The 27,527-nt window shown below is 39.6% G+C and overlaps 2 protein-coding genes across 7 annotated transcripts in view; one reads left to right on the plus strand and one right to left on the minus strand.

Annotated features, from left to right (window-relative positions):
• Positions 1-20,087, plus strand: part of ERP44 (endoplasmic reticulum protein 44) — a 46,765-nt gene extending 26,678 nt beyond the window's left edge. The window contains exons 5-12 of the mRNA XM_085220632.1: positions 4,206-4,390; positions 4,870-4,985; positions 8,665-8,722; positions 9,944-10,060; positions 13,155-13,266; positions 13,712-13,853; positions 16,945-17,047; positions 19,493-20,087. Coding sequence (XP_085076758.1) covers positions 4,206-4,390; positions 4,870-4,985; positions 8,665-8,722; positions 9,944-10,060; positions 13,155-13,266; positions 13,712-13,853; positions 16,945-17,047; positions 19,493-19,594 — 935 coding nt within the window. The 3' untranslated portion in view covers positions 19,595-20,087. The remainder of the gene's footprint in view (positions 1-4,205; positions 4,391-4,869; positions 4,986-8,664; positions 8,723-9,943; positions 10,061-13,154; positions 13,267-13,711; positions 13,854-16,944; positions 17,048-19,492) is intronic.
• STX17 (syntaxin 17) overlaps positions 1,237-27,527 on the minus strand; it is a 53,034-nt gene continuing 26,743 nt past the window's right edge. For 4 of the 6 annotated variants that reach the window (XM_085220634.1, XM_019614307.2, XM_085220635.1 and 1 more), the window contains exons 6-8: positions 27,397-27,447; positions 25,262-25,348; positions 21,863-24,561 (exon numbers count right to left, since the gene is read on the minus strand). In XM_085220634.1, coding sequence (XP_085076760.1) covers positions 24,322-24,561; positions 25,262-25,348; positions 27,397-27,447 — 378 coding nt within the window. In that variant the 3' untranslated portion in view covers positions 21,863-24,321. Of the gene's footprint in view, positions 7,991-10,536; positions 10,613-21,862; positions 24,562-25,261; positions 25,349-27,396; positions 27,448-27,527 lie in introns of those variants that run through there. The other 2 variants (XM_085220637.1, XR_014882387.1) reach the window with 2 other exon arrangements.

Consider the following 27,527-nt stretch of genomic DNA (forward strand, 5'->3'; position numbering starts at 1 on the left):
CAGTGAAGTATTTTAACTCTATGATTTTAATCTATGCAATAGTTTTTACTATGCTTATCCCCACTGAACCATCTATACTACTTTATTAAATGTTAGAGTTTAGATTATTATCTTGTTTTTGTTTTGTTTTGTTTTCTCCTGTTTTAGCTTTTTTTCTGTGTTTTAGCAACACTAAAAGGTACGTGCTAATATTTTCAGGGTGTTTATGCCTGCAGATTTCATTAGTAGCTGGCCATTAAGATGATGATCTGGAGATGGTGGATTATTTGCATTACAAATAATCTGTTTCTTTTTGAAACCAATGCTCTGCAGGGAACCCAAATAGCTGATTTCAGGACACTCAGAAATAGCTTTCAAATGGTCAGCTAGGCATAGATACTTTCCATTTAATGCACTATTATTGAAGCACTCTGCAGGTCCCAGCAGCTCACACCAGCTTCTGAGGGCAAAGCAAATTAAAGAGAATTATTGATGCGCTGCCAAACGTTTGATGCTTAATGACAAAGCCAGCATTCTGTCTGCTCTTATAACCAATATGAAGATGTTTTTTTGAGAAGCGATAGTTGGCGACAATGTGATGAAAAATACAAATTCTAAATATTAACGCATAGAGAGGTTTAATTTATCAATATTCTGGGAAGTGATAATAACTCAAATGTGTACGTTAAGTCTTTAGGGTGTTTTTGCTCATTAAACCAGTGTGGAAATTACAGTAAAGGTAAATCTGTTGAGACAAGTTCTTTGTTTTCAAGACTTTATCTTTTTACAGCTCATAAGTATCTAAGGTCCACTTCATTTCTTGCTGTTAAAATACAAAGTCATTTTGGTGTGCTGAAATTAGTAATACTTATGCTAGAGAAATTATACCTTTATTCTAAGCATGTAATACCTAGCAAGTGACTTTCCTTAGAATATTATAAGAAATCTCTCTGCATGTGTGTTATTACGAAGGTTTTACTTTCTTTGTTGGGGTTTTTTGTTGACCTTTAGGTGGTTGTGCTTTTTAGTTTTTTTCTTTGTGTTAAGCAGCAATGTTAGAAACCTACTTCATGCCATCGAATTACTGTATTTTTCTTCTCCTGTAAATAGTGAATATTGCAGTACAGAGGGACTCATGTTTCTGGAGGACTGTGAATAGTTTCAGTGAATTAAAAATTAGGACTTCTGCTACAGAATTCTTATGAATTAAAATATATACTGTACTGTTATTTCCTTTTACATAAAGTGGTTTCTGGCTTGAAAGATTAAAAACAAAGAAAAAAAAAAAAAAACCAAAAGACTCTAAAAACCAAAACTGGTTTGAATCAATTCTTTGTACTTCAAAACAGAAAACTTCTTCTCACGGGTGGGATGTTGAGAAGTGTTTTATTAGGCAGACTCCGTAGGGAACTCCTCTTCCTTTGAAACATGTTAGTGAACTGCTGGATCTATGCTAATGTCAGTCTTAAAAAAATCAAGTAAAAATTACCTGTATTGCTACTGTGCTTTTGTTAAGCAAAGTAACTCAGTGTGATAAGGTTTGAGGTTCGTAAATGAAGGAGGACTGAAGTTAAATGAAACTGTAAACAAATATACGGATTTTGTTGTGTTCCTGCTATTTCAGCTAGGAAAAAAGTCTGAAAGCTGTTTTGGGATAAAATAGAAAAAAGTGGTGGTAGTTTGGGAGGCTTTCGATGGCTCTCCTGAGGAGAGCCATTTTGTTAGACTGTAAGAAAAGGTGATGGATACCTACTGAGGAGGCTCTGTTAGGAATAGGCAAGGCTGTTGTGAATGCTCCTTTGCAGTAGAAGGTGGTGTGAATTTGCTGTTTCTCAGCTTCTTAGTAACTGAGTTTGATGTAGAGCATCGATTGCTTTTCCTGTACCTGTTTAGGTTACCAGTATTGTAGTATCAGAGTAGGATGCCAAGTTTAGGTGGTCCCTTGAGGTCCTTTCTGCTCTGTTTCATATGAATATTGCCAGGTCTTATGACTGTGTACAAGTCATGAGAGGAGTGCTTCAACAGGAGAGAACTACTGTGAAGTATTTCATGATACATCATTAAGGTGAATGTAGTGCCACATCCCTGAAAGAGTGGCAAGCAAAGAAACTGTTGTAAGTAACTTTAATAAAGAGGAGAAAAAGCTTGGGATCATACTCAGATTGTTGTAAGTGATCCTTTTGTAAGAAGGAGCTTCTAATCTTCATCATCAGTAGGAGTCTAATTTAATTGTATGTCTTCATGCTGTGTTTCAGTATGTTCCCTGCACATTTATTTTAATTTAGGAATCGTGGACTTTGGATTCTTAGTGACGTGATCGGATGTTCTAGCTCAATTCTTTGAATGGTGTATTGTGATCTTAACCTAGAGTAATGAAGTCTGAAGCCATCTGAAAATGAAGTCATAGGCTGCGTGTGTGTGTGAAACTGTAGCTTAGGTAATATGTGAAGTTCTTTTGAAAATTCTGGCTTGCCCCCACCACCGCAGATTTCATCATTTCTTTGAGTGGAGGAATATGTGACACTGAGCTAGAAATGGCTGGCGATGCAAGACAAGTTTGTACCTCTTAAAGAAAATATGAAGTTATAGCTGGAAGGGGAGATTTGGTTTGGTTTTCTTTAAGGAGATTAACCCCATCTATCTCTTTCAAGCACTTTTTTTTTTTTTCCATCAGGAAACAGTCATAAGAATGTCTGGAAAATATTTTAAAATTTAGGGGTTTACTATAACTAACGTGATCTACAAATGAATTCAAACAATATTCCATATATTTGCATTGTGTATTTCCAATTTTAAAGGAGTATAATGTTGTAGTTGGTCGTCTTGTGCTAACTCTGCCTGTATCAAATGCCAGAGTTTAATGAAACATTTAAGATTTACTCTGTTTGACTTGTGAAATAGTTTTTCATGTACTTGCATTTATATTCTGTGAAAGGGTGGCTTTCAAATACTTCCTTGTGTAGAGCTATCATCTCTCTGTGTTAGTTCAAATACCAGTATTCATGGAATCTCATTGTAATTTATAAAGATCGTGCATTACGAAGCAATGTTCAAATTCAGTGTTGGCAGTGGACGTTCTATTACTGTTAATTTCTTTATACAACTTCTTCCCCTGATGAAGATTCACAGCCCTAGGGACTGAAATGTCTGTTTTGGGTAACCTTCAAGACCTCCTAAGATGAGGATTCTGCAAGGCATACATCATCATATGACAGTGGAAGTATCTGAAAGAAAAAGTTGTGGAGGGAAGAAATGAGTAGTCTGGTGTTCTCTGGATGTGGAGTTTTGTAGCATAAGAAGTCTTGAATCTCAGTGCCTTTATGAGAGGCTTGGATGGGTAACCTTGATACGTAGGGCTCCTTGTCTTTTATCGAACCCTGGTCAAATTAGAATAAACTGCCAGACAGTCAGACCAAAGGTCCTTCTATGAGCAAGAGAGAGGGAGCAGATGCGATGCCTGACTTGCCTATGTTGTTTTTCTTCTGATGAGCAAATATGAAGTGATGCCTCCAAGGATGTGCTTATGAGGGTATCATAGAACGGCTTGAGTTGGAAGGGACCTCAGGGATCAAGTTCCAATCCCCTTGCTGCAGGTAGGGTAGCCACTGCTAGATCAAGTACTCGATCAGATTGCCCAGAGCCCCATCCAACCTGGCCTTAAACACCTCCAGGGATGAGGCATCCAAACCTCTCTGGGCAGCCTGTTCCAGCACCTCACTGCTCTCTCTCCTGACTTCTTGGAGGCTACTCTTGCATACTGTAACTAAAAAGTACTAGGTTTGGAAAGGAGGAAAAAATATTGATCTGACACTTCATAGTGAATATGTTGGTAGGTAATTAATCTTTTCTCAAGAAATTAGTGAATTTTGGAGATAAAAATATCATTGCCTCAATTTTGACTACAGTTAGTGCCTTAAAAACTCTGATAGGATATCTAAGAAACTGCTGAAATCTTTTCTCAATCAAAATTGATAGATTGTACTTTGGAATATTTTGCAGTATTTTGCAGCGAGGCAAAGCATTAAGAACTGGGCTTAGCTGCTAAACATTCTCTCTTGTAGTTTTTTTTTGTGTGTGTGTGTGTGTTTTTGTTTTTTTTTAGTTCTTTAATGATGTGTGACTGCTGGCTCAGAGGTTCCACTTCTGTGTGCATGTACAGATGTGTAACATACCGTGCTTAGTGTTCTTCTGTATTGGTCCACTTTTTTTCTGAATTGATTTTGTAGCGGATATAGCTCAGAGATACAGGATAAGCAAATACCCAACACTGAAGCTCTTCCGGAATGGAATGATGATGAAGAGAGAATACAGGGGCCAGAGGTCTGTGACAGCAATAGCAGATTATATCAGACAGCAGAAGAGCAATCCTATTCGGGAGGTCCAGGATTTGGAAGAAATTAATACTGTTGATGTAAGTTCAGTTTCCTTCCTTCTAAGCATAAGCATGTGAAAGATAATGTACTCAAAAAACAGTTTTACTTCTTGGGGGTTTTTCCATTCAAAAATGTTGAGTGATAATTTTGAACTAGAACTAACAACGTTAACTCCAGTTTTACAAATTATTCCAATATAATCCCTCTTTCAACTGCATTAATCTTATTATGGTGACACTACTACCAAATTACTTATTTTAATTTTAATCATTTGGAAATAATCTTGTATGTGACAAAATGATAATATTTCATTATAAAAATACTCATAATGATGTTTCTGAATATTAAAATCTTTTAGTCTTTGTATTAATGTGCATCATTTGGAAAGAAATGTTTTGCATACTTGTTGGTTAACTGTTGAATAAATAAACAGCATCTCTATATTTAATATCCTTGTGGAGTATTGGCAGTTTCTAATAATTTGAGATAACTTACAGTGCAATCTTTGTCTTTACAGCGCAGCAGACGAAATATCATTGGGTACTTTGAGCAAAAGGACTCTGACAATTACAGAACATTTGAAAGAGTAGCAAATATTTTACACGATGATTGCGTATTCCTGTCTGCCTTTGGGTAAGTTTGTTTTTTTAATACTTCAATTGCATGACTTCGTTACTGAAATTATGTGAATGAATTGTATACAGTTTAATTAATAGGACTTCTTAAGTACTTTCAGTGCATCATAACTAAAGAGATTGGGCGTTCTCAGTTAAATTCACTGAGAAAAGTGAGGGAAGAAAACTGTTCTTCCAATCTGTTGTGAAATCTAACTAGTTTACTTCCTCTTTTTTTTTTTTTTTTTGGTCATTATTTGGCAATCATTTCAACATCAGAGGGCTTGCTTGACAGCAGTGTCTGAAAACTTTGCTTCCTTGGAGGGGAACAAGTTGGGAAGAGTTGGGAAAGTTTGGGTTTGGGGTTGTTGTTTTTTTTTTTTCCACATAAAAATATTAAAAGATGTTCACTGGGGAGATCAGAATAAATTGGAAATGAGTCATTTTCCTTTTCAGTAGCATAATAAAACACAACTTGTTTAGACTCCTTTTTAAGGTACCAGGAACAATCAATTTAAAGTGATTGGGCATTAATGTGAAAGCAGTGGTTTACAGTCTATCCACAGTTCAAGAGCAGGAATTTGTATGGATTATACTAGCTGTTATATCACATACAGTTGGCCTAAAGCTTTTTTGAATTGGATGTAATGAATGAATGAAGAACAGTGAAGACACTGGATTAAGGTAGAAGGGTTAGGGTTTGTTTCATCTATCTAAACAAAACTTCTCAAGCACTTACACCTCTTCCTGTGTTTTCTGGAAAAAAAAGAAAAAAGAAAAAAAAATAGTTTGGGGGCAGAGTATGCAAGTATTTGTAACATAGAGGAGTGTGTGTGGGGGGTGGGGGGGGGGGCTTGGTCTTTTCTTTCATTCCAGTTCCTAGTTATTTATGCTATGACTGTGCAAACAGCCTTGGCCATGGAAGAATAATCAAATCTTGTGAAACTGAGGTTGATCTGTCCAGCACATTTCAAACAATTGTCTGTTATCTCAAATGTGGTGTCTGATGAGCGCAATTATTCTTGTTCTCAGGGCAGCCAGACTGACTTACTAAAAGAATTTGGAATTATTTTTTCCTCCTCAGATGGCTTTTCATTCTTCTCAGAAATACATTTAAGAACTCATTAGGTAGCAATGCCTATAAGGATCTCTCTCCCCACTCTTTGAGTCTGCTAGTCTTTAGTTTGCTTTCTTTCAGTGGGGTCTAATAAGAAGTAGTCTCTCACCCCTGGATTGTTGACATTTGATTGTTGGATGCTATTCCTAACCTAGGTACTATGAAGTTGTTTTTTTTTTTTCTTCAGATACAAGCAGTAAACACACACAGTGCGACAGTCAGCCTTTGGTTACTGTAACTTACCCATGTAACTTAGGATCCTGCAGCAGGCTTTTCATTTTTCTCTTTGCCAGACTTCTGTTCCCTTGCTAGCCTGGAGATGTTAGCATTTTCAGGTGAATGAAGCCTTCCAGGCAGCAGTCCTGGAAACTAAATGTTTCCATCTCTGAGTGGCTGCAGTTCTGAGGCTTCGTAAGAATTATGTGCCAAAGGACTTCCAAGGGAGATCCTGGCTCTCTAACAGTGTTTGCTGCTGGGCTTATAAATAGCAGTGTTTCCTTGGGGTACTCCTGGATCAGCTGGGCTCTTTTTCCTCAGCATCCCAGTGGGCCATGGCAGGTGTTTTGGATTTGGTGTGGGCAGAGTTTGTCAGGTATTGCGGTATGGGATATATAATGGTAATGTGAGTTGTCATGTTCAGAAGTCTAGCAAGCCAAAATAAACTGAAAACACTGAGTTCAGCAGTAAACATTAACCAACTTATGTCAGGGCAAACTTGTTTCTTGCTATGTTAAAGTTGCTCTGGCTTCAGGTAGGTACAGTAGCTTGTTTTTAAACTGTATTAATGCTACTTGCACCTTGATATTTAAAGTTACTCTTAAATCAAATGATCCTAACAATTCTGTTGCAGTCTGTGGTGACCATAGCAGTGTGAGCGAGAGAAGAGTTGGAGGCAGCAGGAGGTAGGGAGTATACTGACAGAGAGATACTGCAGTTAGTTTGTAGAAGGAGAGTGACAGTGGGGCAAATCTGAGATTTTTGTAGAAGTGAGGAGAGTAGCTTTGTGCTGTTGTGTTGCAGCACAGAACGTCAAATGCAGAAACACAAAACAAGCTTTCAAAAAATACATTTGTCTTAAGAACTGTTCTAACATTAGCAAGCAAGCATGAGAGGCTAATTTGTTTCCAGAAGGTTCACTTTCTAGGTAATTGCTTCAAGGAGGCATGAAACACAAACTGTAATGTTTCCATTTTTATTGTTTTTAAAAGGGGTATCTGCGAGCATTTGGTATTTTCATATCATGTCTTCACTTTACCTTATCTGAAACAAATCAGTCACAAGTGCAGTTAATGAGATGGAAGAACAGAGGGTCTTTTGAGTCCACAACAGACTTCCCCAACAGCTTCTGTTTCCTACTAGCGTATTGTGAGTTTATGGAGCAGTGGTTGGGCAGGTGACTTGGGTGTCTTTGTTTTCTTATTACTGAGGGAAGGATTGATTGGGAAGTGAATGGTTTACCTCAGTGGTGATGGTGATTACAAAAAAGCCTAATTCTGTGTTGTTGGAGTAGTTACATCTGGAATTCTGAAATCCATTCTAAAATGCATGCCTCTAAGCTGGTATGAAAAATATGGATAGGTGTAATATACTAAGCAAGGCATCTTTCACATGTGATGTGAGGAGAATAACTGGATCAAAGAAAATGAATAAAATGTAGGTACTTTAATATAAGCCTTGTGATGTCTTTTTTCTTTGCTCTTTGGTTAATTCAGAACCCTGAGACATTTACTTCTTCTTACAGTGAGATAAACTGAGATATTTTACCTTCTTCTCTTCCCCCTCTGTCCCCTTCCCTCTTAATTAGTCTTCTACAATGCTTCTGTTGAGTCCATATAAGAGATACTGTAACTGGAGAAGCTGGAACACTTATTTAAAGTTCCCAGAGGCTGACATAGTTTCTTTTTAGCCTGTTAAAGAAGGAAAAGAAATAGTTCATTTCACTTTGAGGCATATGCAGCTGGTTCTATTTTGCCAGTGTGATTTATGGCGGGACAGCAAGTCATGGTGGAGGAGAAGAGACCTATTGCAATGGATGAAGGTGCTGAAAAGAGCTTAGTTGAGGCTTGCTTTTCTTATTTTTTTTTTTCTCTCTTATGTTGGATGCAAACCACTCCCCATTTCTTTTAATAAGAAGTGATCATTTTGTGGGAATCTGTTGTGACTGGGATTGAGGAGTAACAAAAAATGACGGAGACAGGGTGTGGAATTCACTGAGATGAAATACTAAGCTAAATATCAAGGAGAAATTTCATATATTCTCCAGGTGTGCACATTACCGAATCATCAGAAATCAGAAGCTGCGCGCTGCAAGTATTCATCTCTTTGACTTTGATGCCTCTACTCCAAACTTCTTATCTCATGGATATGCCTTGCAGCTTCCCTTACTGCCCTTTCATCCAGACAGACCAAGCTTCTTTATCACTTTATGGTTTCTTTAATCACTTTATGGTTTCTTTGAAGAGGACGCATTTTAATTTTTTTTTCCTTCCAAATTCAGGAAGATAGCAAATGGAAATCTGATTTTTGCTAACCTAGTTATTTTGTTTGTACCAAGACATGCTTACTGGTTGGTTTGTTGTAGGGCTATTTCAAAAGCAGAGCGATTTAGCGGAGACAATATAATCTACAAGCCACCAGGGGTAAGTGTAACGATGTATTTTATTCTGCTTGTTATCTTTATATGTGAGTATGAGATAATAGAGACTGAACACACAGCCCATTCAGTATTTTGCTGCATCTCAAATTTTAGTTTTATTTCATCACTGAAGAGAGTGAGAATTAGTGAGGGTTGTAGGAACTGGTGCTTCAGAGAACATGAAAAAGATCTGTCTTGTTTGTTGCTAACAATTTGTTGCTAATTAAAAACAAAACCTATGTTAATTTCAGTGTCCAGTGTTTTTTTCCTTAGAAAAGCAAGCAGCTTACCAGGTGTCCAGATACTTTGTGTCCAGTAGAAATCTTAAAAAATAAATAAAAATCAAGGAAGCTCAACATCTGATGCACCTTATTTCTCAACACAAATGACAATTACTGGCTATTTTCTGACTATCACTTGCCTGTCTTACATAGCTTAGCACACTGGGGAGGTAAAAGCTGTTCACTTAATCTAAAGGAAAAGTAGTAAAGCATGTTAACAAACTGTCATAGCTGAGAATAAAATCATTATGGAAGAAAATCTGCAAGACTTGATTTTTAGAAACATAATATCTGAGCATATACTCCTTTCTCAAACTTGATGCTGGGAAGCACTTTAGGAAAGGAAAACACAACCTCTAAGGGGAAAGAGAGGTTGAAACAGTTTCCTGCAAAGATGTTTTACTGTTGTCTAGTTTATATGGCATATCTGAATCAATGTATGCTTATTCATGCCCGCAGCTTGGAAAACTCAAACCGTAGTTGCATTTTAAAATGGAAGCACTGAATTCAGGGTTACAACTCTAGTAAGCAAAGAAAAGCTATTATTTATTCCAATCTTTGGAAATGCAAATATAAAAGACAAGTTGCAAGACCTGCAGGTTTTTGGTTTTTCTTTATGGTGAGACTTTATAACTGTCAGCATGGAGGAGCTTAATATCTGCATTGGGTATGCATCTTAATGGCTGAGGTTCTTTTAGATACTGAAGAGACTATTTCTCTACCTGAAGTCAGTTCCTCTTATCTTAGAAAGTGGATTGCAAAAATGATCATATTTATTTACTTACAGTTTTTGTTATGTAGTTTATGGAGGTGTTGCATGCACAGCAGTTGAATATTTATGTAAGATTGGATTTCAGTATTTACGTAGGCATTGTCGCCTTTGTATTGGGTCAGTAGCAATGTCACTTTTACTATTTCTCAACTAGTATTTTTCTTTTCAACAGGAGAACGCTCCAGATATGGTGTATTTGGGCTCCCTAACCAATTTTGATTTGATTTACGCATGGACACAAGATAAATGTGTACCTCTTGTTCGAGAAATTACATTTGAAAATGGGGAGGTAAGAATTTTTGCTATCTTTCTCTTTTTGAGATTTCTTTCTCAGAACCAAAATGGGTCCTGAGGTTTTTAATTCATGCATTGCAACATCTGTATGCTTTGTTTTTTACCAAAAATAGTTGTTATGTATTGTCTTTTCATTGTTCTGGAGCTTTTCAGTTAGACTTGAAGAGGAAAATTTGTGATTTTTTTTTTTTTTTTTTTTAAACCACTAAATTAAAAAGCTGTAATTGTGCATATGGATTGTATACAAAGTGCCTGAGGGTGGACACAGACTTTAAGAGTGTACACGTGTAAAAATGTGTCTTTATGGGTGAGTTTGTAACACCTTGGGTAGATTGTATTATTCATGCAAAATGCAGATGTTACGGGGAGATATTGACTTGCTTTAAAATTCAGAGATAAGCAAAAAGCATTGATTTGGATCTGAATAATGTTTCTAGTCAAGGTAGAAAATATCCACATCAGTATACTCACACAGAATCACAGCATGGTTGAGGTTGGAAGGGGCCATTTGGAATCATTTTGTTCAAGCTTTCTGTGTTCATGACAGCTAGAAAGAGTAAAATAGCTGTGAACTTTTAAATATAGCCAGTCAGCATTTAAAACATAATAACTTAGTAGTCGGACATTTTTTATGTTTCAACCATGTCCAGAGTATTGTGTAATAAGTAAGTACCTTAACAATCATTTAACCATCTCTGGAGCTGGATGCTTCTGTGAATTTTAACAAAAACTGTGTGATGGCTTTTGGCGGTGTGTTTAAGCACCTTCTTTACCTTTTTATGTTCACGTGTCCTTTTCTTGGTTTTCTGTTTCTAGCTGTAACATGGGATTTGCATGGATACTTTCAAACTTCTTCTCGTTATCCTTTCAATGCTTTTCTTTTCTCTATTTTTACTCTTCTTTTTCACTTGTTCCTAATTCTCTATGATTATTCTTTTGTAAAATAGAGGGAAAAACAAACAAGTAGCTAGCTTACAGCACCTCAAAGGAAGCACTTGTTCATAGCCACAACATCTGCTATAAACTCTGGCGAGGTTTGTAACAAATTGCAGTGTGTGGCCCTCATTGGATTAGAAACCAAAGAATCAGTCATGTGATGGAAGAATACTTTGTTCTCAGTTCACTTCATTTCTTAATTGCTTTATTGTGAATGGTCAGTGTGTATAGCACTGATGCCCTAGGCATGCAGAACGCTTGATTTGGCTGAATAGGGTGGGGTGCACAAAATATTTGAAGTCCAACTGTCTAGTCAATACTGCTAACTTCTGTTGGGAAATTCTGCTAAAGAAATATTCATTCTTCCTTTGTAACTCAAGCAGCATGTGAAAGATGCCACATGTCAACATATTTAGAACTGCTTGATAAGATTTTTAGTGTACTTTTCCCACGGTAAGACTTTTGGATTTTTGAAGCTTAGAAGCCAGAGTTCATCGCTGTCTGTATCACACTGTGCTCTGGTTTTTCTGCTTGTTCCCCCAACCTTCAATTCCTGTTTTCTTAGGTAAATATTTTCTTAGGTAATTTCCAATTTGACATTTTTGCCAAGCAGCATTTGTTTAAAAAATTCAGGGCTGCCGTTACCCAAACAAATATAAATGCTATACAAATAGAAATTGTTTATTATTTACGTGGGCTCTTAATGTATATTGCACAATATACATTATAAAAATACAGTATAGTAAAAATACGGAATTGAAGAACTAGTAAAGTTGGAAAAGACCACTAAGATTATCTTGGCCAACACCACCATGGCCACTAACCATGGCCCTCAGTGATGTGACTATTCAGCTGTGTTTTTGATAGTAGAACACTTTAAGATACATGCAAACATTCCTACCGGGGACTTAGTTTTAAAAATGAGAATGAACAGATGTGATTAGCAGTTGTTTTAGAGATTGGTTGGGAAGTTTTGGCTTTGCCAAGAGCACTGAACTAATGAGGATCTTTGGAATCTGCGCTTAAAAGACCAAGCCTTGGCTTGATGTGCAGGCTTGCTTGGAAAGACAGTGATGTCTATTCTGTGTTCTCTAGATGCAACTGGCTGCATAGTGTTGGGGAAATTTATTTCAAATTGCTGCAGATAGAAAGTAGCTGAAGAAACTATTAGCCTTGGTGGCAGAATGAACAAGTGTCAGTCATCTTTCACAAAAAGTATGGATTTCATTTGGATACAGAACAGAATAAAAGAAATAGCAGCACTTGCTTGTGTATCAGCTGCACGAATGAAAGATAGGCAAGGCCTTTGGCATTTTTTTTGATAAACAATTATTTCTTCAGTTGGTCTCTACTAAATTGAATGGGTGGTCCACTAAAAAAGTCACTTTTTAAGCATGCAAATGTATGTAGTTCATGCTTTGTGTTGGTTTGAAATAAAAATCCTGAATAAAATATTTAAGTAGTTCATACACTTATCTGACCTTGGAGAGAGATCTTTAGAAGGTACTTAGGAGGTAAGAATGCATTCCTTCAGGGAACTAAAGCCTGCCTGAGCAACAGAGATGTTGATTTGTTTGTCACCTTTAGTAATGTGTTAGCTAGGAATTGACGTTACGTACGTTACAGTTGAGCAGTCAGGACACACTTACAGCCATGTCATTAGTTTCTGCTTTGTTTGTTTGTTTGTTTGTTTCCTTGGGAATGCTTAAAGATGCTCATTCGTGCTCTTAGGCAAAATCACCAACTTAGGATATGAACCAACACAGGACGTGGTCCACTATACATACTCAGCTTTCATTTAGCACTCATTCCATATGGTGCTATTCAGGCCTTATTGCTGTTTCTATGAAGATGTGTTTTGAGAATCGGACTGTTTCTTTTGAGCAATTATTCCATTGCACATGTATCCTTTCCTAAAACGTTGATGATGAAATACCCTTATCCTTAAACTGCTGCATGTGATAAGGGGAAGGAAACATGGTTAACTGTGTCAGTTGGGTGTCTTCAATGAAAGGTCAGCAGTTAATATCCTTAGTTATGTTGTTTCAGCTGTTTCTGAAGCAGGAATCTCACCGGCTTTGAAAATTGCTGGAATCGCTCAAGTGTCTTTAGGAAATGAAAGAAATGTAATATATCTTTTGTTTTCTGTGCAGGAACTGACAGAAGAAGGCCTTCCTTTCCTCATACTTTTCCACATGAAGGATGATTTGGAGAGCTTAGAGAAATTCCAGCAGGAGGTTGCACGACAGTTAATAAGTGAAAAAGGTTTGTACCAACTTGTTACTGCTGGAACAGTTTTTTAGTTGTTTTTTTTTTCCAGATGAGCTCAATATAGAGTGAAAGCAAATGTCCGAGTCCTAGGTTTGAGTTTGTTTTTTTTTACTTCTTGACAGTGAAGATTGACTCCTCTAGAAAGGATTAAAATAGAAACACAATGTGTTATTAGGTAACTATTTAAGAAAGCCTTCTTATCTAGATGATTTCCAACAGTTTGAGAGGACTTTAAACAAACTTCAGTTTGTATTGTGACCAAAGCCACTTTCAGGTAATTTGTTATTTTAATGTGCCTTGTTATTTGAATCTGTTTTCAAGTTTTGCATGTTGTATCTATCTAATGTCTCTACCTTTGAACTATTTATGGAATTATATAGAGTTTCAGGATAATAAAAAAAAATCTTAATATGGATTTTTATCTGCTCACAATTTTAAGGTACAATAAACTTCCTGCATGCTGACTGTGACAAATTCAGGCACCCACTCCTCCACATTCAGAAGACTCCCACAGACTGTCCGGTTATTGCCATTGATAGTTTCAGGCATATGTATGTCTTTCCAGACTTCAATGACCTGTCGTAAGTATTTTTTGCTTTGAGTTCATATTGAGAACAAAGGAAATCATGTTATATTTTAAACAGGATCACAATAGGAAGATGAGTAAGTATGGAATAGATAACACTGCCTGCACATAATTCAGTGTGATATGAATCCGCACTGCAAGAAGGACATGGAGGTCATGGAGTGGGTCCAGAGGAGGGCCACTAAGATGATCAGAGGACTGGAGCACCTCTCCTGTGAGAAAAGGTTGAGGGAACTGGGCTTGTTTAGATTGGAGAAGAGAAGGCTCCAGGGAGACCTCATTGTGACCTTTCAGTACTTGAAGAATATGACTGTTGATGAGGGTGGATAGTGATAGGACAAGGGGGAATGGTTTTAAACTGAGACAGGAGAGGTTTAGGTTAGATATTAGGAGGAAGTTTTTCACACACAGGGTGGTGACACACTGGAACAAGTTGCCCAAGGAGGTTGTGGATGCCCCATCCCTGGAGGCATTCAAGGCCAGGCTGGATGTGGCTCAGGGCAGCCTGGTCTGGGGGTTGGCAACCCTGCAAACAGCAGGGCGTTGAAACTAGATGATCATTGTGGTCCTTTTCAACCCAGGTCATTCTGTGTTCCTATGAATGGTGAAGTATTAATGTAAATAGAGTTCATTGCATTGTGCTAGAAGAGGATCTTGTGCTGGATGCTTCTATTCTTTCAAAGTTTTGCTATTTTCCTTAGTAGTTAGGTATTTAGAGCCTGACATGGTATCTGCAGTGGTGCTCTTTATGTAGCTATTAACTTGAAAATTTTTAGCACACGTAGCATCTAACCATTGTTCTGCAATGATTATTGTAAAATCCACCATGTGAGAATTCCCTGTCTGTTGGTTTGGTTTTTCCTGCTTTGTGATTCCAGATTTCCTGCATTAGTGTAGCCTGGAGCACTGGCAAAGAAATCTTTGTTGACTGAGTTTCTGAAGTTTTCCAAGTGCAGCATGGGAAACAGCTGATCAGTGGCATATTGTTTCGATAAAGTGTGAGAGAGAAGTATCAGGGTGTTTTAGTGAAATACCACTTTGATAATTCCTCTTTACGTCAGCCCATCCCTTCATAATGCACTGCCTTGAAAGCAGCAATAGGAAGCAGATGTTTAGTTTCCTGGGCTCAGCTGAGGAGTAAAGGTGGGTACATTCTATCTTCAGGGACCTATAGGAGATCTTCAGGTCTTTGTCTTCAGGTTGTGCATTAAACTCCATTTTCTGTCTCAAAAGAGATAGCAAGCAGTGTATATGCAGGTAAGTGTGTTGGGTAGGAATCTAAGCTTTGAGACTTAAGCTTTTGCCCACTCTTGCTTTTAAAAGCTTAGTGTATTTTTATTATAGATCACTTTGGTTGAAGCCAAAGATTCAAAGCTAATACTTAGCACACAAGGTGAATGTTCCAGCAGGCATTTTTCTACCTGAAATGTTTATGCTTGGAAGGAGAGTTTGGTCCCAGCTTCTCTTTATAATTCTCCACAGGCTTCTTCTGGAAGTGTGGTCCATCAGTTTTATGGACCTGTAACAGTGCTTTTCAGACATCTAAAGCTATGCGTGTTGAAATCCTGATTGTGACCATTTTTGTCCTTTTTGTTCCTTTTTGTTCCTGAACATCAGAGAGAAAATGTGGGATATTTGCATTTTGAAAGCACTCTGTATTGTCACTTTTAAAACAGTCCTAAAATAAATCATGCTTAGACTTTCATGTTGCCTGTTTTATGCATCCTGTTTCTGGTGTCAAAATATTAAAAGGTACTTTGCTTTCCTTTTCTTTCCAAACTGGCCCCAGACTTCCACTTTTTGCCACCAACCAATAGTGATTGGATACCCACACTTTCAGCGCTGGCCCACCAGAAGATTTCTCTTTGACTTGTAGCATTGCTGTCCTCTTTCAGGAGTTGCATGTTGAAGAACAGCTTTTCCAGAGGCAGTTCAGACCATCTCCAGTATTTTCTCCTCCTGCTTTGGCCACTTGGCCCCGTTCAGCTGGCTGTTGGAGGTGGTGACAGGGATTGTTCAGTGGGTTGGTTGTAGCTTTTCAGAGAGAACTGGCTGAGCTACAAGGTGCTGAATGCCCTCGCCGCATTAAGAGAGAAGTTGTTGAATGGGAATGCCTCCAGCAATGTGGTTGACCTTTGAGAGCTTAAAACATTCCAGGGGCCCAAGGAGCAGCAGTTCTGCTGTTTGAGCAGCTGGGCTGGAATGAGTATCCTTCTCTAAATCAGCGCTAACTTCCAAATCTTGTTTGAGAGGGGAGGAGGTCCCTTCAAGTATCACTGCGCTACTGGTTAGTTACAGTTACCAGCACTGCTGCTCAGATACCCTCTGACACAACATGACACTAATTCTTATCCATAGAATTTAAGGGTGATCTGGAGTGTTGCTGGTAGCAGCCTCTCACCATGCTTTATTCTGCTTTCCTAAATATTGGTATATTGAAGGATTCTTTACAATTCCTGCCTCTATTCATAAATTATCTTTTGATTGTTTATATGATGATGCTCACATTAGTTTTTTATCTCACTTTTAATGCTTATTAGATCAACTTGCTTTAAGCTTCTTAGTCTATTTGACATCTCCCAAATAATTCTGGATGCTGCAGTTTAGCATACTTGCTGTGGGTGACAGTAGATGATTACAGATTAGATTTAAATTGATATCCTCTTAGTGCTTATCTCTAGTGTACGTGCAGTTACTCAGGCAGTAGAGAACCTTTCAAAGATGTTTTGTCAATATTGCTACCCAACTGTCATTTGTATCTGTAAACTGTGCATTTGGAGCCTGCTGTTCCCTCTTACATGATGGTTAGTGGAGAGCTGAAGCAAGTATACAATGAAGTTATTGGCTAGCACAGCTCTGTGGGAGTTATTGAAAAGATGAAATACTTGCTGTGTTCTCAAGAGACGGGAAAGCAAAAGAAGCTGGTAGGATGTCTTAACCAACCACTTGCTTTCTGTCCTGTACTAATCACTTAAAAGTAGGCACAGTGTGCCAGATGGCCAGAAGTTGGCTACTCTAAGCAGTGCACTTTGTCTTCTGTGTTTGGACTTAACTTCTTATGTGGATATTTGGTTCATTTGTTTCAGAGTTCCAGGTAAACTGAAGCAATTTGTACTAGACTTGCATTCTGGAAAACTGCATAGAGAGTTTCATCATGGCCCTGATCCAACTGATGTAGCACCTGGACAGGTAAGGTTACAGAAAATACATTTATTTTGGCCATTTAATAAAGACTTTTTTCCCCTCCTTGTTATAGGTGTACTTCTTAATGCGTATATGCTTTTAACTCCGATCACCTAAAAGAGCAGAAGTTGTTTCTATTTTGCTATTTAACCAAAGCTGCTTTTAGTTAAAGGGAGAGAGAACATTAGGGGGAAACAGACTCCTATTTGCACTGTGTAATGGAAGAATGTAAGAGTAGCTGTTAACTCCACTGAAAGGTCTTGGGCTAGATGGTTGCTCTGAGCTCATAAAGCTGCTCTTATTTCAGTGAGGAAAACTGATTTTATATATATAGCTGTAGAAGTAAAATAGATCATTGTTGCTCATACAAGACACTGAGGGAATGCTTCTAAAGGGAAACATCAGTTGACTGTTTTAATTATTTACTTGTGGTCACCAGTTCAAGCAGGAGGCAGATTAGTAGAGCGTCAGTGAAAGACTGATAAGCAGCAGCAGGACTTATTACTTTTATTAATGCAGTTAAAAAGCAGCATTAATAGTGCTCACACGCTGCATTTGTCAGTTCAGATTCCTGTTGGTTCTGCTCAAAGACTATTATACTCTGTATTTATGTGCATGGCAGTCATTCTTGGGATCTTTTCAGGAAGAAAAAGGAAAAGGATCTAGTAGATCCTTCTCCAGATACCTCATTGCTTTAGTTCAGCCTAGCAGGAGGCAGCAAAGAAAGGATGTGGTTACCAGCTCTGATTCCCTCTGCTCAGCCCCATCCGTCTGTGTGTCGGCCTTGTATCTTCATGATACACCCTTCTGCTCACATGCTTGGGAAAGAGTGTAAGTACAGGTCTGTCAGGCAACCTTCTCAATACTTCAGGCCCTGTCTAAGGACATACTTGTTTTTGGATACTGCTTTTGACTTAAAAGGTTTATTTTCTAGGAGTTAAGGAGCTGTGTTGGTCTTAGAGGACCCTTGCCTGATATTAGAGCCCCTTGGGCTATCCCAGAACCCATAGGTCAGAGATTGTTAAGGCCCCTTGTCCTGGTTATCTATAGGGTGGAGTAAGGATGACTCCATGCTGAAGATGTTGAGCACAGCCTCCTGTTGTTCTGCTCAAAGTTAACAGAATGAAAAGCAGAAAAGCCCTGGAGGAGGGGCAGGGCAGTAACATATAATGCAGGAGAGGAGGCTGGACCAGCAGTTGCAAAAGCCTGCAGATGGTTGAGCTGGGAACTGTTCCCAGTACTCTCCAGCCAGGTTGTGAGCGGCTGGCCTCGTAGCAGAACTGGATGTTAAGATCAGGGTTGTCTCCGATGCTAGAATACGCTGAACTCCTTCCTGTGCCAACACTCCATGCACAGGTTGTTCAAGTAAACTCAAATTGGCATTGGGTTTTCTTTAGAGAAACAGCACTGAGGCTTGTGAGCAGTGCTGGTAGCAGTGCCAGGTAGGGCACTGTAAGGCTCTGGGAGCAGAGGGTACCCATAGCTGCAGCCATTGGGAAGGAGCAAGTTGGCTGTGCTGTGCAACAGGAGGCAGGAGGGGTTGCCTTGGGCAGGGTGGGGATGACTGATTGCTTCTGAATGTTATGATGACTGACTGTTTAAACATGAAGGCTGAATTTTTCCCATTAGCTCCTTTAGCTAGTAACTCCCTGTATTTCTCAAGAATTCAATGAGCAACTTGAATTTAGGTCAGTGGGAGGAATGGCAGATGTGGTTGAGTGGAGCTGGAGACTGAGGCAATCAGCTTAGGGCTGGACATGCGTGGAAGCAACTGCAATGTGTTGGAAGCTTGGCCAGGGTGGAAGGAAACCTGCTTATTTGCTGAGTTCTGCTGTGTATCTAGGCTCAGGCTCACTGCGTGGAGCTGCGGACTAGCTTGTCTCCTTTCTCCCTTGAAAAATGCACCCAAAATCCAGTGTCCTTCATTTGTTTCCTTTCTCATCTGTGTATAGTATGCTTCCAGCACATGGAAGATGTGCAAGCCTGTGCAATGGAAGTACTGGACATAAATTAAACTGGAGGCTGCTGTGCTGTGTCATTTGTGTCCCTTGAGTTACGTGTGTTTCTTTTAGTTTTTATAGGAAATTAATTTTAAAGTATTTTGGCAGCAACTGCGCTTTTGCCCTGGTGTCTCAAAAATGAACACTCAAACCACAGCACCTTCAAAGCAAGTGGTGGGCACTCAAGTCTACAGTAGGGTGCATTCAAAATACTATTAAATCACTCGCGTAGAAACTTACAGGCTGACCTTTCAGCTCTGCTAACAGAAGGATTGTCCTTAACTGATGGTACTTAATTTGTGTCAGGGTGTTTATTCACCTGCTTGGGCCTTTGCCCGTTGGTTTTCCAATGAAAGCTGGCTGGTTGTGCACACCCATAACTGTCTGTGTAGTGGAGGGGACTGATCATCACAATGAATCTAACGTGCACTGTTACTGTTCTGTTTTTCAGCCAATTCAGGATGTAGCCAGCAGCCCGCCAGAGAGCTCCTTCCAGAAACTGGCACCCAGTGAACATAGGTACACCTTATTGAGGGAAAAAGATGAACTTTAAAAACTTGAAATAATCTTGCAAGCCTTTCAGACAGCAGCATTGACTTCCATGTGGTGGAAATAGTAAACCTATATTTTCATAATTCTACGTGTATTTTTATTTTGAATAAACTGAAAAAATAATTTTTTTCTTCCCCAGGCTTGTAAATAAATTGATTTGGTGGGTCCTTCTGTACAGCATCTTTCCAACAGTACGTTCCTAACTCTCTAGTAAAATGCCAGAGACCCATCCAGACACTTGATGTAACAATTCTGTAAAACTTTTATAATCCAAATGAAGGTATCCCTGCCAGAGACATGCTGTTAACTTGCACTATCCCATTCAATAGGATTTTGGGGTTGTTTTCTGTGTAATCTTGGTAGTATGTGCTTTCTGTTCTTCTTCATGTGAACAGCTCTCCTGGTAACCTATTTCTTTGTCACATTTTTCTCCAACTTGAGAGGGTCTTCTATTCTGGATACTTGGGAGGGGAATAAATTAAAGTTTTACAGAATCTTGTGTGGTGCTTTACTGGGTCTAAATGTTTGAGCAGTTCTGATCATTAAAATACTAAGTGAGGAAAGGTGAAGTTGTAATGATAATGGCTGCATTTTGCATGGTAGGGCTGTGTAGGCCGGCTCATCTGCTGGAATGATGATATGGTACACACAGTTGTGTTAAAACAACACTAGTGTTAGAGACACTTCAGAGCAGAAGAGGAGTAGGGCAGACAGACAGACAGCACCATGACTATGCAAGCGTTAGCATTCCAAAATGTGATACTCTCGTGTGGCTTTTCCCTCATTTGTTGCACACTCTAAATTTTGCTCTGAAGAAGGAATTATTATCCTTGTGGGCTTTTCTGTTGTATATAATGCAAGAATATGGGCTTATCTCAACAAATGTAAAAGCTGCTTGGTGAGGTGAACATAAAGAAACTGTAAGATGTGAAAAACACCTGTTAATTCTGGGGGCATGGCTGGAGACTAATTAGTTCTGCATTTGCACAGCGCATGCTGTGAGCATCCACGTCTGTGACTTAAGGCACCAAAGAGGCAAGCTGCTTCTCTGGGTGTGTGGTTCTCAGTGGGTTCCTATTTACTTCAGTGAGCGCCCCAACTTCTGCAATTCACAACTCAGGATTCCTTTTCCTCTCAGCTAGGTCAGCTCCTCAGGTATGTGACAGAAGAGTGATGTGGGCCTGTGCAGCTGTGCAAGCACTGCTCCCAGCAGAGCCTGCTCAGCACCTGCATCCACAGCCACCTGCAGAGGACATGGTTTAGTACTCTCAGCACTAAGCTGCAGCTAACTGAGCAGATGCAGAACTGGTAGCTCACTGCAGACTGTTCTTAATTTGGTGGGTTTCTTCTCTTGTGGCTTTTTTGGGGTTTTTTGGTCTGTTTTGTGATTTTGGAGTTTACATTAGGTTTCAAAAAGCCAGGTCTTCTGTTTGATAGCAAGTCAAACATTTTTAGCAGCTATCGTGCCACCTTCATCTTGAATCCAAAATTGTCAACAGGGTGGTTTTTAAGGCTGGAATTCCTGCATGGTGCCTTTAGGGGCTCATCTTATGACATTGGGTGGGTGACGTTTGAGTTTCTCTTGCTGGAGAAAGAGAAAGAAAGAACCTCATTCTATGTCCAGTGATCTAATGGCTTTTCCTGTGAAAATCAGACATGCCAGCCCACAACCAGCCCCTTTCTTACTCTGTGTTTGCTCTTCTGAGCAAGGACTTGTTCCAGGAGCTCTGGCACCTCTGCACAGTGTGCCAGTTAGTTGACAGGTGCATGCTGAAGTCACATCATTGTGTGTTTGCTGGAGTAGGACCTGATTCTCTTGGGTTCTTGGTGGTCATGGACACAGATGTATGAACTGTCAAGTGATTTTTTTTTTTTTTTTCCTATTCGCAAGCAGTGTGGAACGGCAGAAGTCCATTAATGCCTAACACAATGGTCAGCAGCAGCTGAGCTTTTGAAATATCATAAAATACAAAGAATTTACCTAAGTAGAGCAAGTAAGGTGTTTAAACTCTGATAAATTCTGATCTCCTACAACATTGGTCTCAGCTCCTTAGTGCTTGGCAAACCACTCCCCAAGGGAAGCTATCAAACAACAGGAGCATTATCCCCACACAGAACAAAGATGTTCCAAACTCACATTGAACTCAAAGCAGTTGGTTTGAAGTACCAGATCTGCACCAGTTCTTAAATGTCTGAAATGCTTGTGCTGATTTCAGTCAATGTTCATATTTTACAGTGAAAGTATGTAGTTTAGTAATTCAATACAGGATTCTTTAATGTTAATAATAATTTTAATAACAGAATTGTTGAAGGACTGAACTTTTTGATGTCAAAAGGGAATAAAATCTGACATTCTAAATCAGTTCTATGCAGATGGGCAAAAACTTTGGTTTGGTCTGGAAGCATTATGTATAGCTTACATTATCTTCTAACCAATGTGCCTACGAATTTGAATGTAGTGTACTTACTCAGGTGCCCGTATTTTCTTGCTCATGTAAGTAACTCATCTATTTAAAAAATAAAATAAAATCATAGCTTAAGTAATAGCCCCCCACATTTAGTATGTGCACAATGGATTGAAATTGCTTCCTTAAAGCCTCAAGGAAGAACAGTCCTTGTGTGAGATGCTTTATGAAGAAAGCATGGGGGAAGCTGACCTGGCTGAGCAGTGGCAGAAGTTCCATTTGGTGGTGTGGATTGTCCCAGCCTTAGGAGGAGTGAGGAGGTTCTGCGATGTCTGCTGTGGCTGCTGCCATTTAAGTGCGTGGGGCTCAGAATCAGACAGTAGGAAAGCAGATCCGGCTAATTTAAATCATACAACTCAACCACAGTTTCCACTTAAGCACTTCTTCCTTGGTTTCTTTCTTTAAATGTAGAAATTAGCAGTCACTGGAATTAACAGCCTTCACATGAAGCTGTTACAAACTCATTAAATATATTTACATCCAAAGTAGATGCATTTAAAGAAAAGGTTTTTTGCATGACAGGAGGAAACGCGCTGAATTACTCGGGTCGCATTTCCCACTTCTGCTGATTTTACAGACGTAGGCACTGTGGCTTCAGCACACGCAGTGTTGACAACGTTCCTGATTGCTTGTGAGAACTGTTCTCGTGCACGTTGCTTCCCTGAGCCCCAGCCCTACTTAAAACAGATGCGCTGCTCTGGCTGATAGCAATTCCAATCACACTGTAAAAGTAGTATGGAAGAACTGTTCAGAAAAAGATGCTTGTGCTGTAATTAACAGTTGCTTACTGTGTCTCTAGGCACAAAAACCTATCATCTGTCATTAGCAGATGGTTCTTTTCATGGTTAACAAAAGGGAGCACTCTGTATGCACGGTTTGCTTCTGTATCCAGCATTCCCTGCTAGGGAGTCTGAGGGCAACGGTGCACGACTATTAGAATCCTACAGAGCTCAGGAGGAGCTGAACAATGTAAAACTTAAAACTCCCCAACTCCAACGTCTGTTCCCCAACCAGTAGCAGCAATAATGTGGGAACCATTCTCAAAAGATGGAGGTAGGACTATATGCATAACAGTAAGACGATGCAAAAATAAAAGCATTAGCACTCTGGTGTACAACAGCAGAGGTTACAGAAGCAAATGGCTTCTGAAGCACTGAAATCAGGAAGGCAGAATATTACTGTAAAAAGCTAGAGAAAGTCCTAGCAACATGCCCCAAAATCTCCACTGAGAAGGCCAAGAGGCAGCCATAAAGGAGGAACAGAGCACAAGTCTCAGAGCTGCCCTACTGAACACATTTCTCACCAGGCCCTACTGCCTCTCCATCCACCCACCTTTGAATAAAGGCCATGGAAGGAGCACATCTCCAGCGAAGCTCTTCCTCCATGGCACTGCTGGTGCCAGGACAGGAGAAGCGAGGGCAGCAGCTGGCCCTGAGCACTGCTAAAGGCAGCTGAGGCTCCTGGCTCAGAGTGCTGGAGTTTGGCACTTCATTCTGAGCAAGATTCTTGAGACAAGGAGCTGAAGAGCCATGGAAAATGACTCTTTCCCCCAGTGCTGCTTCTTAGGCTATTTAAGTCTTAACTATGCTTTGAATAACTGAGGAGTACACAAAATAAATAAAAGATGCTGATCTGAGCTGGCTGATGGAGACAGATGCTGGATATACATGTTTTTCTACATTACTCTCTCAACGTTTTAACCTTACTCTATGGCAAACAGTGCTTCCCTGTGCATAGCTGTTCTGTCCTGGTGGTATACACAGGAGGAGTTTGGGAATCCAGATAACGGAGAAGAGATTTTAAAGTGCCCTCCCTGAACATAAAGGATAGATGGGAGCTTATTTTCCTGCCTCTGGCAGACAGAAGTTTAGAATAATATACAGTGATTACTATAATAATATAATACAAGCTCTGGCTTCTGGGGAGGGTGTTCATGAGAAAGCACTAGTTTTCTAAATCTCTTTATCTGAAAGGTATTTTGTGCAAATTTGGCTTGAAGCACCTGTCACCCATCAGCTGTTCACGTATCTCCTTTAAGAATTTTATCATTAAAAGTTACCCTATAGTTCTTAAGAGTTAAAAGATTGAAGTCACTTATCACATCTGAAAACAGAAAACCCTGAAATTCTGACATTACTGTTTCATCCTTTCCACGTAACTGTACTGCAGAATTCACACCTTAGCCTCAAATCTAAAGCAGGAGGCTGCAAGTCTGTCATTAGCACAGCTACTGTACTTCTGTTCCTCGTAATGAGTCTGTACTTCAGCTGGATTTTTTGGCACTTTGGCAAGAAAGCTCTGGACAGCTGCAAGAGACCTGCTCGATCTGTTTCTGTTTTCTTCTTTGTATCAGTTTTCCACCTGTGAAACCCAAAATCCCACCACCAAGTGCAGCTGCAATTCCTGCCACTTTGAAGCCTGCAAGGAGACCAATAGGACCCCCCACCACTCCTCCAATGACTGCACCTGCCACGGGCAGAGCTGCCAGCTTGTATTTTGCAGCCTAGAAGGAGAAAAAAAAGAAAAAGGGTTAGAACCCTTTCCTGTTGTGAGGTGTGTTTTTCCTCTCATTGCTCTTGGCAATGATTTGAATGCTCAGCAATAAATACACTTGACAAATCAGTATTAGGAAAAAAGATGCTCTACTACCCACATGTATGAATCCCAAACAATTAAAAACTGAGCTCTCTCACGTATGCAGCTTGGAGCCAGATCTTCTACATGCTACTGGCTGACTTTACACACTATTTATGACCTTGTCTCCATCACTAAATCAAGCGAGAAACAGAAAATGCTCAGACTTCAATAGCGTGCCTGAATGCAGACTTGTGGCATATTAGCAGCTCTCACTGACATCACGGCCATTGGAGCTGCATGTCCCCACTGCTCTGCTGTTTCACACTCATCTGATTCCTGTGAGCCAATCGCTGAATGCTCACATCTTTGCAGGTACACCGAAGTAGCATTAAAGTATCACATAATGTGATTTGAAGAAAAAAAAAAAGTATTTTCTAGTAGCCTGGGTGCGATAGAAAATTACAAGAGAGATTGATTTTTTTCCCCCTGCTACCTGTGGGTCATTTCTTCCTTATTTCCTTAATTGCTGGCTCCCTCAGCATTAAAGACGGCGGATCAATGGGGTTAATACAGAGGTTGCTGGGAAGCAGAGTACCATTGATCCAGCAGCAGGAGCAGATCCCTACCTTCGCCAGGTTTTTGGTTCCCTCCTCTGTATTCGCAGCAGCACTGTTGACGTGGTCTTCAATCCTGTCAATCTTCTCCTGCTGAGACTAGATGCAAAGGAATTATGAGTGAGGAAACCTGCTGGGAAGCAGCGGTGAGCCAATACACACCATTTTAATGCCTGTAATCAGGGCCCCACAGCTGCTTTCATCTGCCACACACTGCAGCCATGCAGCCTTAATGGCAGTTCATTAATAGGATCTGATAAACTGCGCTGAAATTACAAACTTATTTAAAAAAAAGCTTCACTGTCAAATAATAATATGGTGGGAATATTACACAACGTGTTGCTACTGTTAGAGAAAACAACCCATAACATATGATTTCTAAATCTTCTCTGTGAATAGATGAGCTTGCCCTTCAAAGGGGAAAACAATCCAAACTAGCATTTCTGTTTCCTGCTGAGCTTCATGTTCAAAAAAAGGTCTATAAAAAGCATTTATCAGTACCAACTGCAACATACAAAGTTGTGCCAAGAAATCTACATAGAAGTACTTAATTAGGATATTATAAAACACTGACTAGCCTGGTCTGGTATTAAATGTGGAGGTTGGTGGCCCTGCCTGTGGCGGGGGGGATGGAGATTCATGATCCTTGAGGTCCCTTCTAACCTGGACCATTCTGTGATTCTGACTGTGATTTTCACTTTACAAATACAACAGTGACTACTGAAATACACTTGCTACTGCTTTACCTTTCATTGTTCTCTGATTTAAAAGATTTAAAAGAAGTATTCCATCCTTCCTCAAAATGCAGTAAGATTCCCCTGCAGTCTCTCAGAGAACACTGGAGCAGCAGACAGAGAGGACAGAGAGAGGGTTTTGTGGGTTTGTTCTTATTGATCTCTATGGTACTGAGGCTATTTCATGCCTCAGATGGCTGGCGGTCTCCTTAAATACAAGGCAGTCACAACTTTGTCTTCTTTCAAACTCAGAAAATGCTGAGTCCAGCTGTGGTATCTTCATCTACCATCTATCGAAGACCACTGAACGCTTCTGACTCTTGTCTAATGTCTAATAATGGTTATATGTAAAATCCAGTCCTGGGAACAGGAACCCCTCCTTTCTAAAGTCCCTTTCCAGCCCAACAAATCTCAGTGAAGCACCACAGAGTCTAGAGAAAGAACAAAAGCTTTTTCATCTATCCCAAGCAGCCCAATAGCAAGGGGATCAGATTAAACAATCCTTGTGGCAGTTGAGAATGGTGGGTTTAAACTCCCAGTGGCAAAGGAAGAATTAAACACTTGGAACTAAGCGTGGTTGATAAAAGATGCCACATTTATAAGTAAAGAAAGAGCATGATGGAAGTGAGGGAAGTTCAGACTCTTCCTAGTACCCCTGATTAAGAGATTAAAGTACTTGAAAGATGTCCAACCTGTGCAGTGAAGTCTATAGCCACTGTTACCCTTGGAAACTATATGAATGAATGGGACCTGGCTACAAGTCTGATGTCAGCACTGCAGAGCTGCTTCTAAAGTTCCTCAGGTGGCAAAGGGCATTGGCTACAACATCAGGAGTTGCTTAGGAGCAACTACCAGCACTGGCGCTGAAATGAAAGAATACTGCCTCCTCAGAAATCTACTTTGCCAGGACCTGAACTAACTGGAACAGTCAAGAGGAACGAACAACAGTCCTCTTCTTGAAAACCAGAAGAAAACTTTCTGATTTAGTGCTAGATAATTCAATATAAATGTAATAATGATATCCATCACCCATGACTTTGGAAAGTATCAAATGTACAAATTATCTGAAACTAAAGGAGTATTTACCATAGGTGCCATGTAGCAAAGTCAGGACTTTTACCTGGGCATCTTGGCTAACTGTGGGGAAATACAATGCCTCTATTCAGTGGGGGACATCTTCCTGAAGTTCCCAACAGTACCTATAATTTCATAACCTTAATTTATTTAGCACCGGACTAAATAAATTCTGTTAATGTGATTCTGCTATTCTGATGTTATTAAGTGGCAACTAGCTCAGTCTGCACTCAGATTACAGACAGGAGAACTGCTCTCCTTTTTTCCCCAACCGGCTGTTATCCCCACTCACCCTCATTTTTGAAAGCTTCTAATACGGAATGCAGAATTCATACTTACACTGACTAACACAGAAAAGTCAGTCACCAACTGGCTAAGCTGAATCAAATCCTGAAAAAAAAAAGAAAAAAAAAAAAAAAAAGTTATTCTGTAACTTGTTAAAAGCCAGAATACCGACAGGATAGTGAGGG

Source organism: Meleagris gallopavo, chromosome 3 (genome assembly GCF_905368555.1).
Source record: "Meleagris gallopavo chromosome 3, MGAL_WU_HG_1.1, whole genome shotgun sequence".
Taxonomy (NCBI): Eukaryota; Metazoa; Chordata; class Aves; order Galliformes; family Phasianidae; genus Meleagris; species Meleagris gallopavo.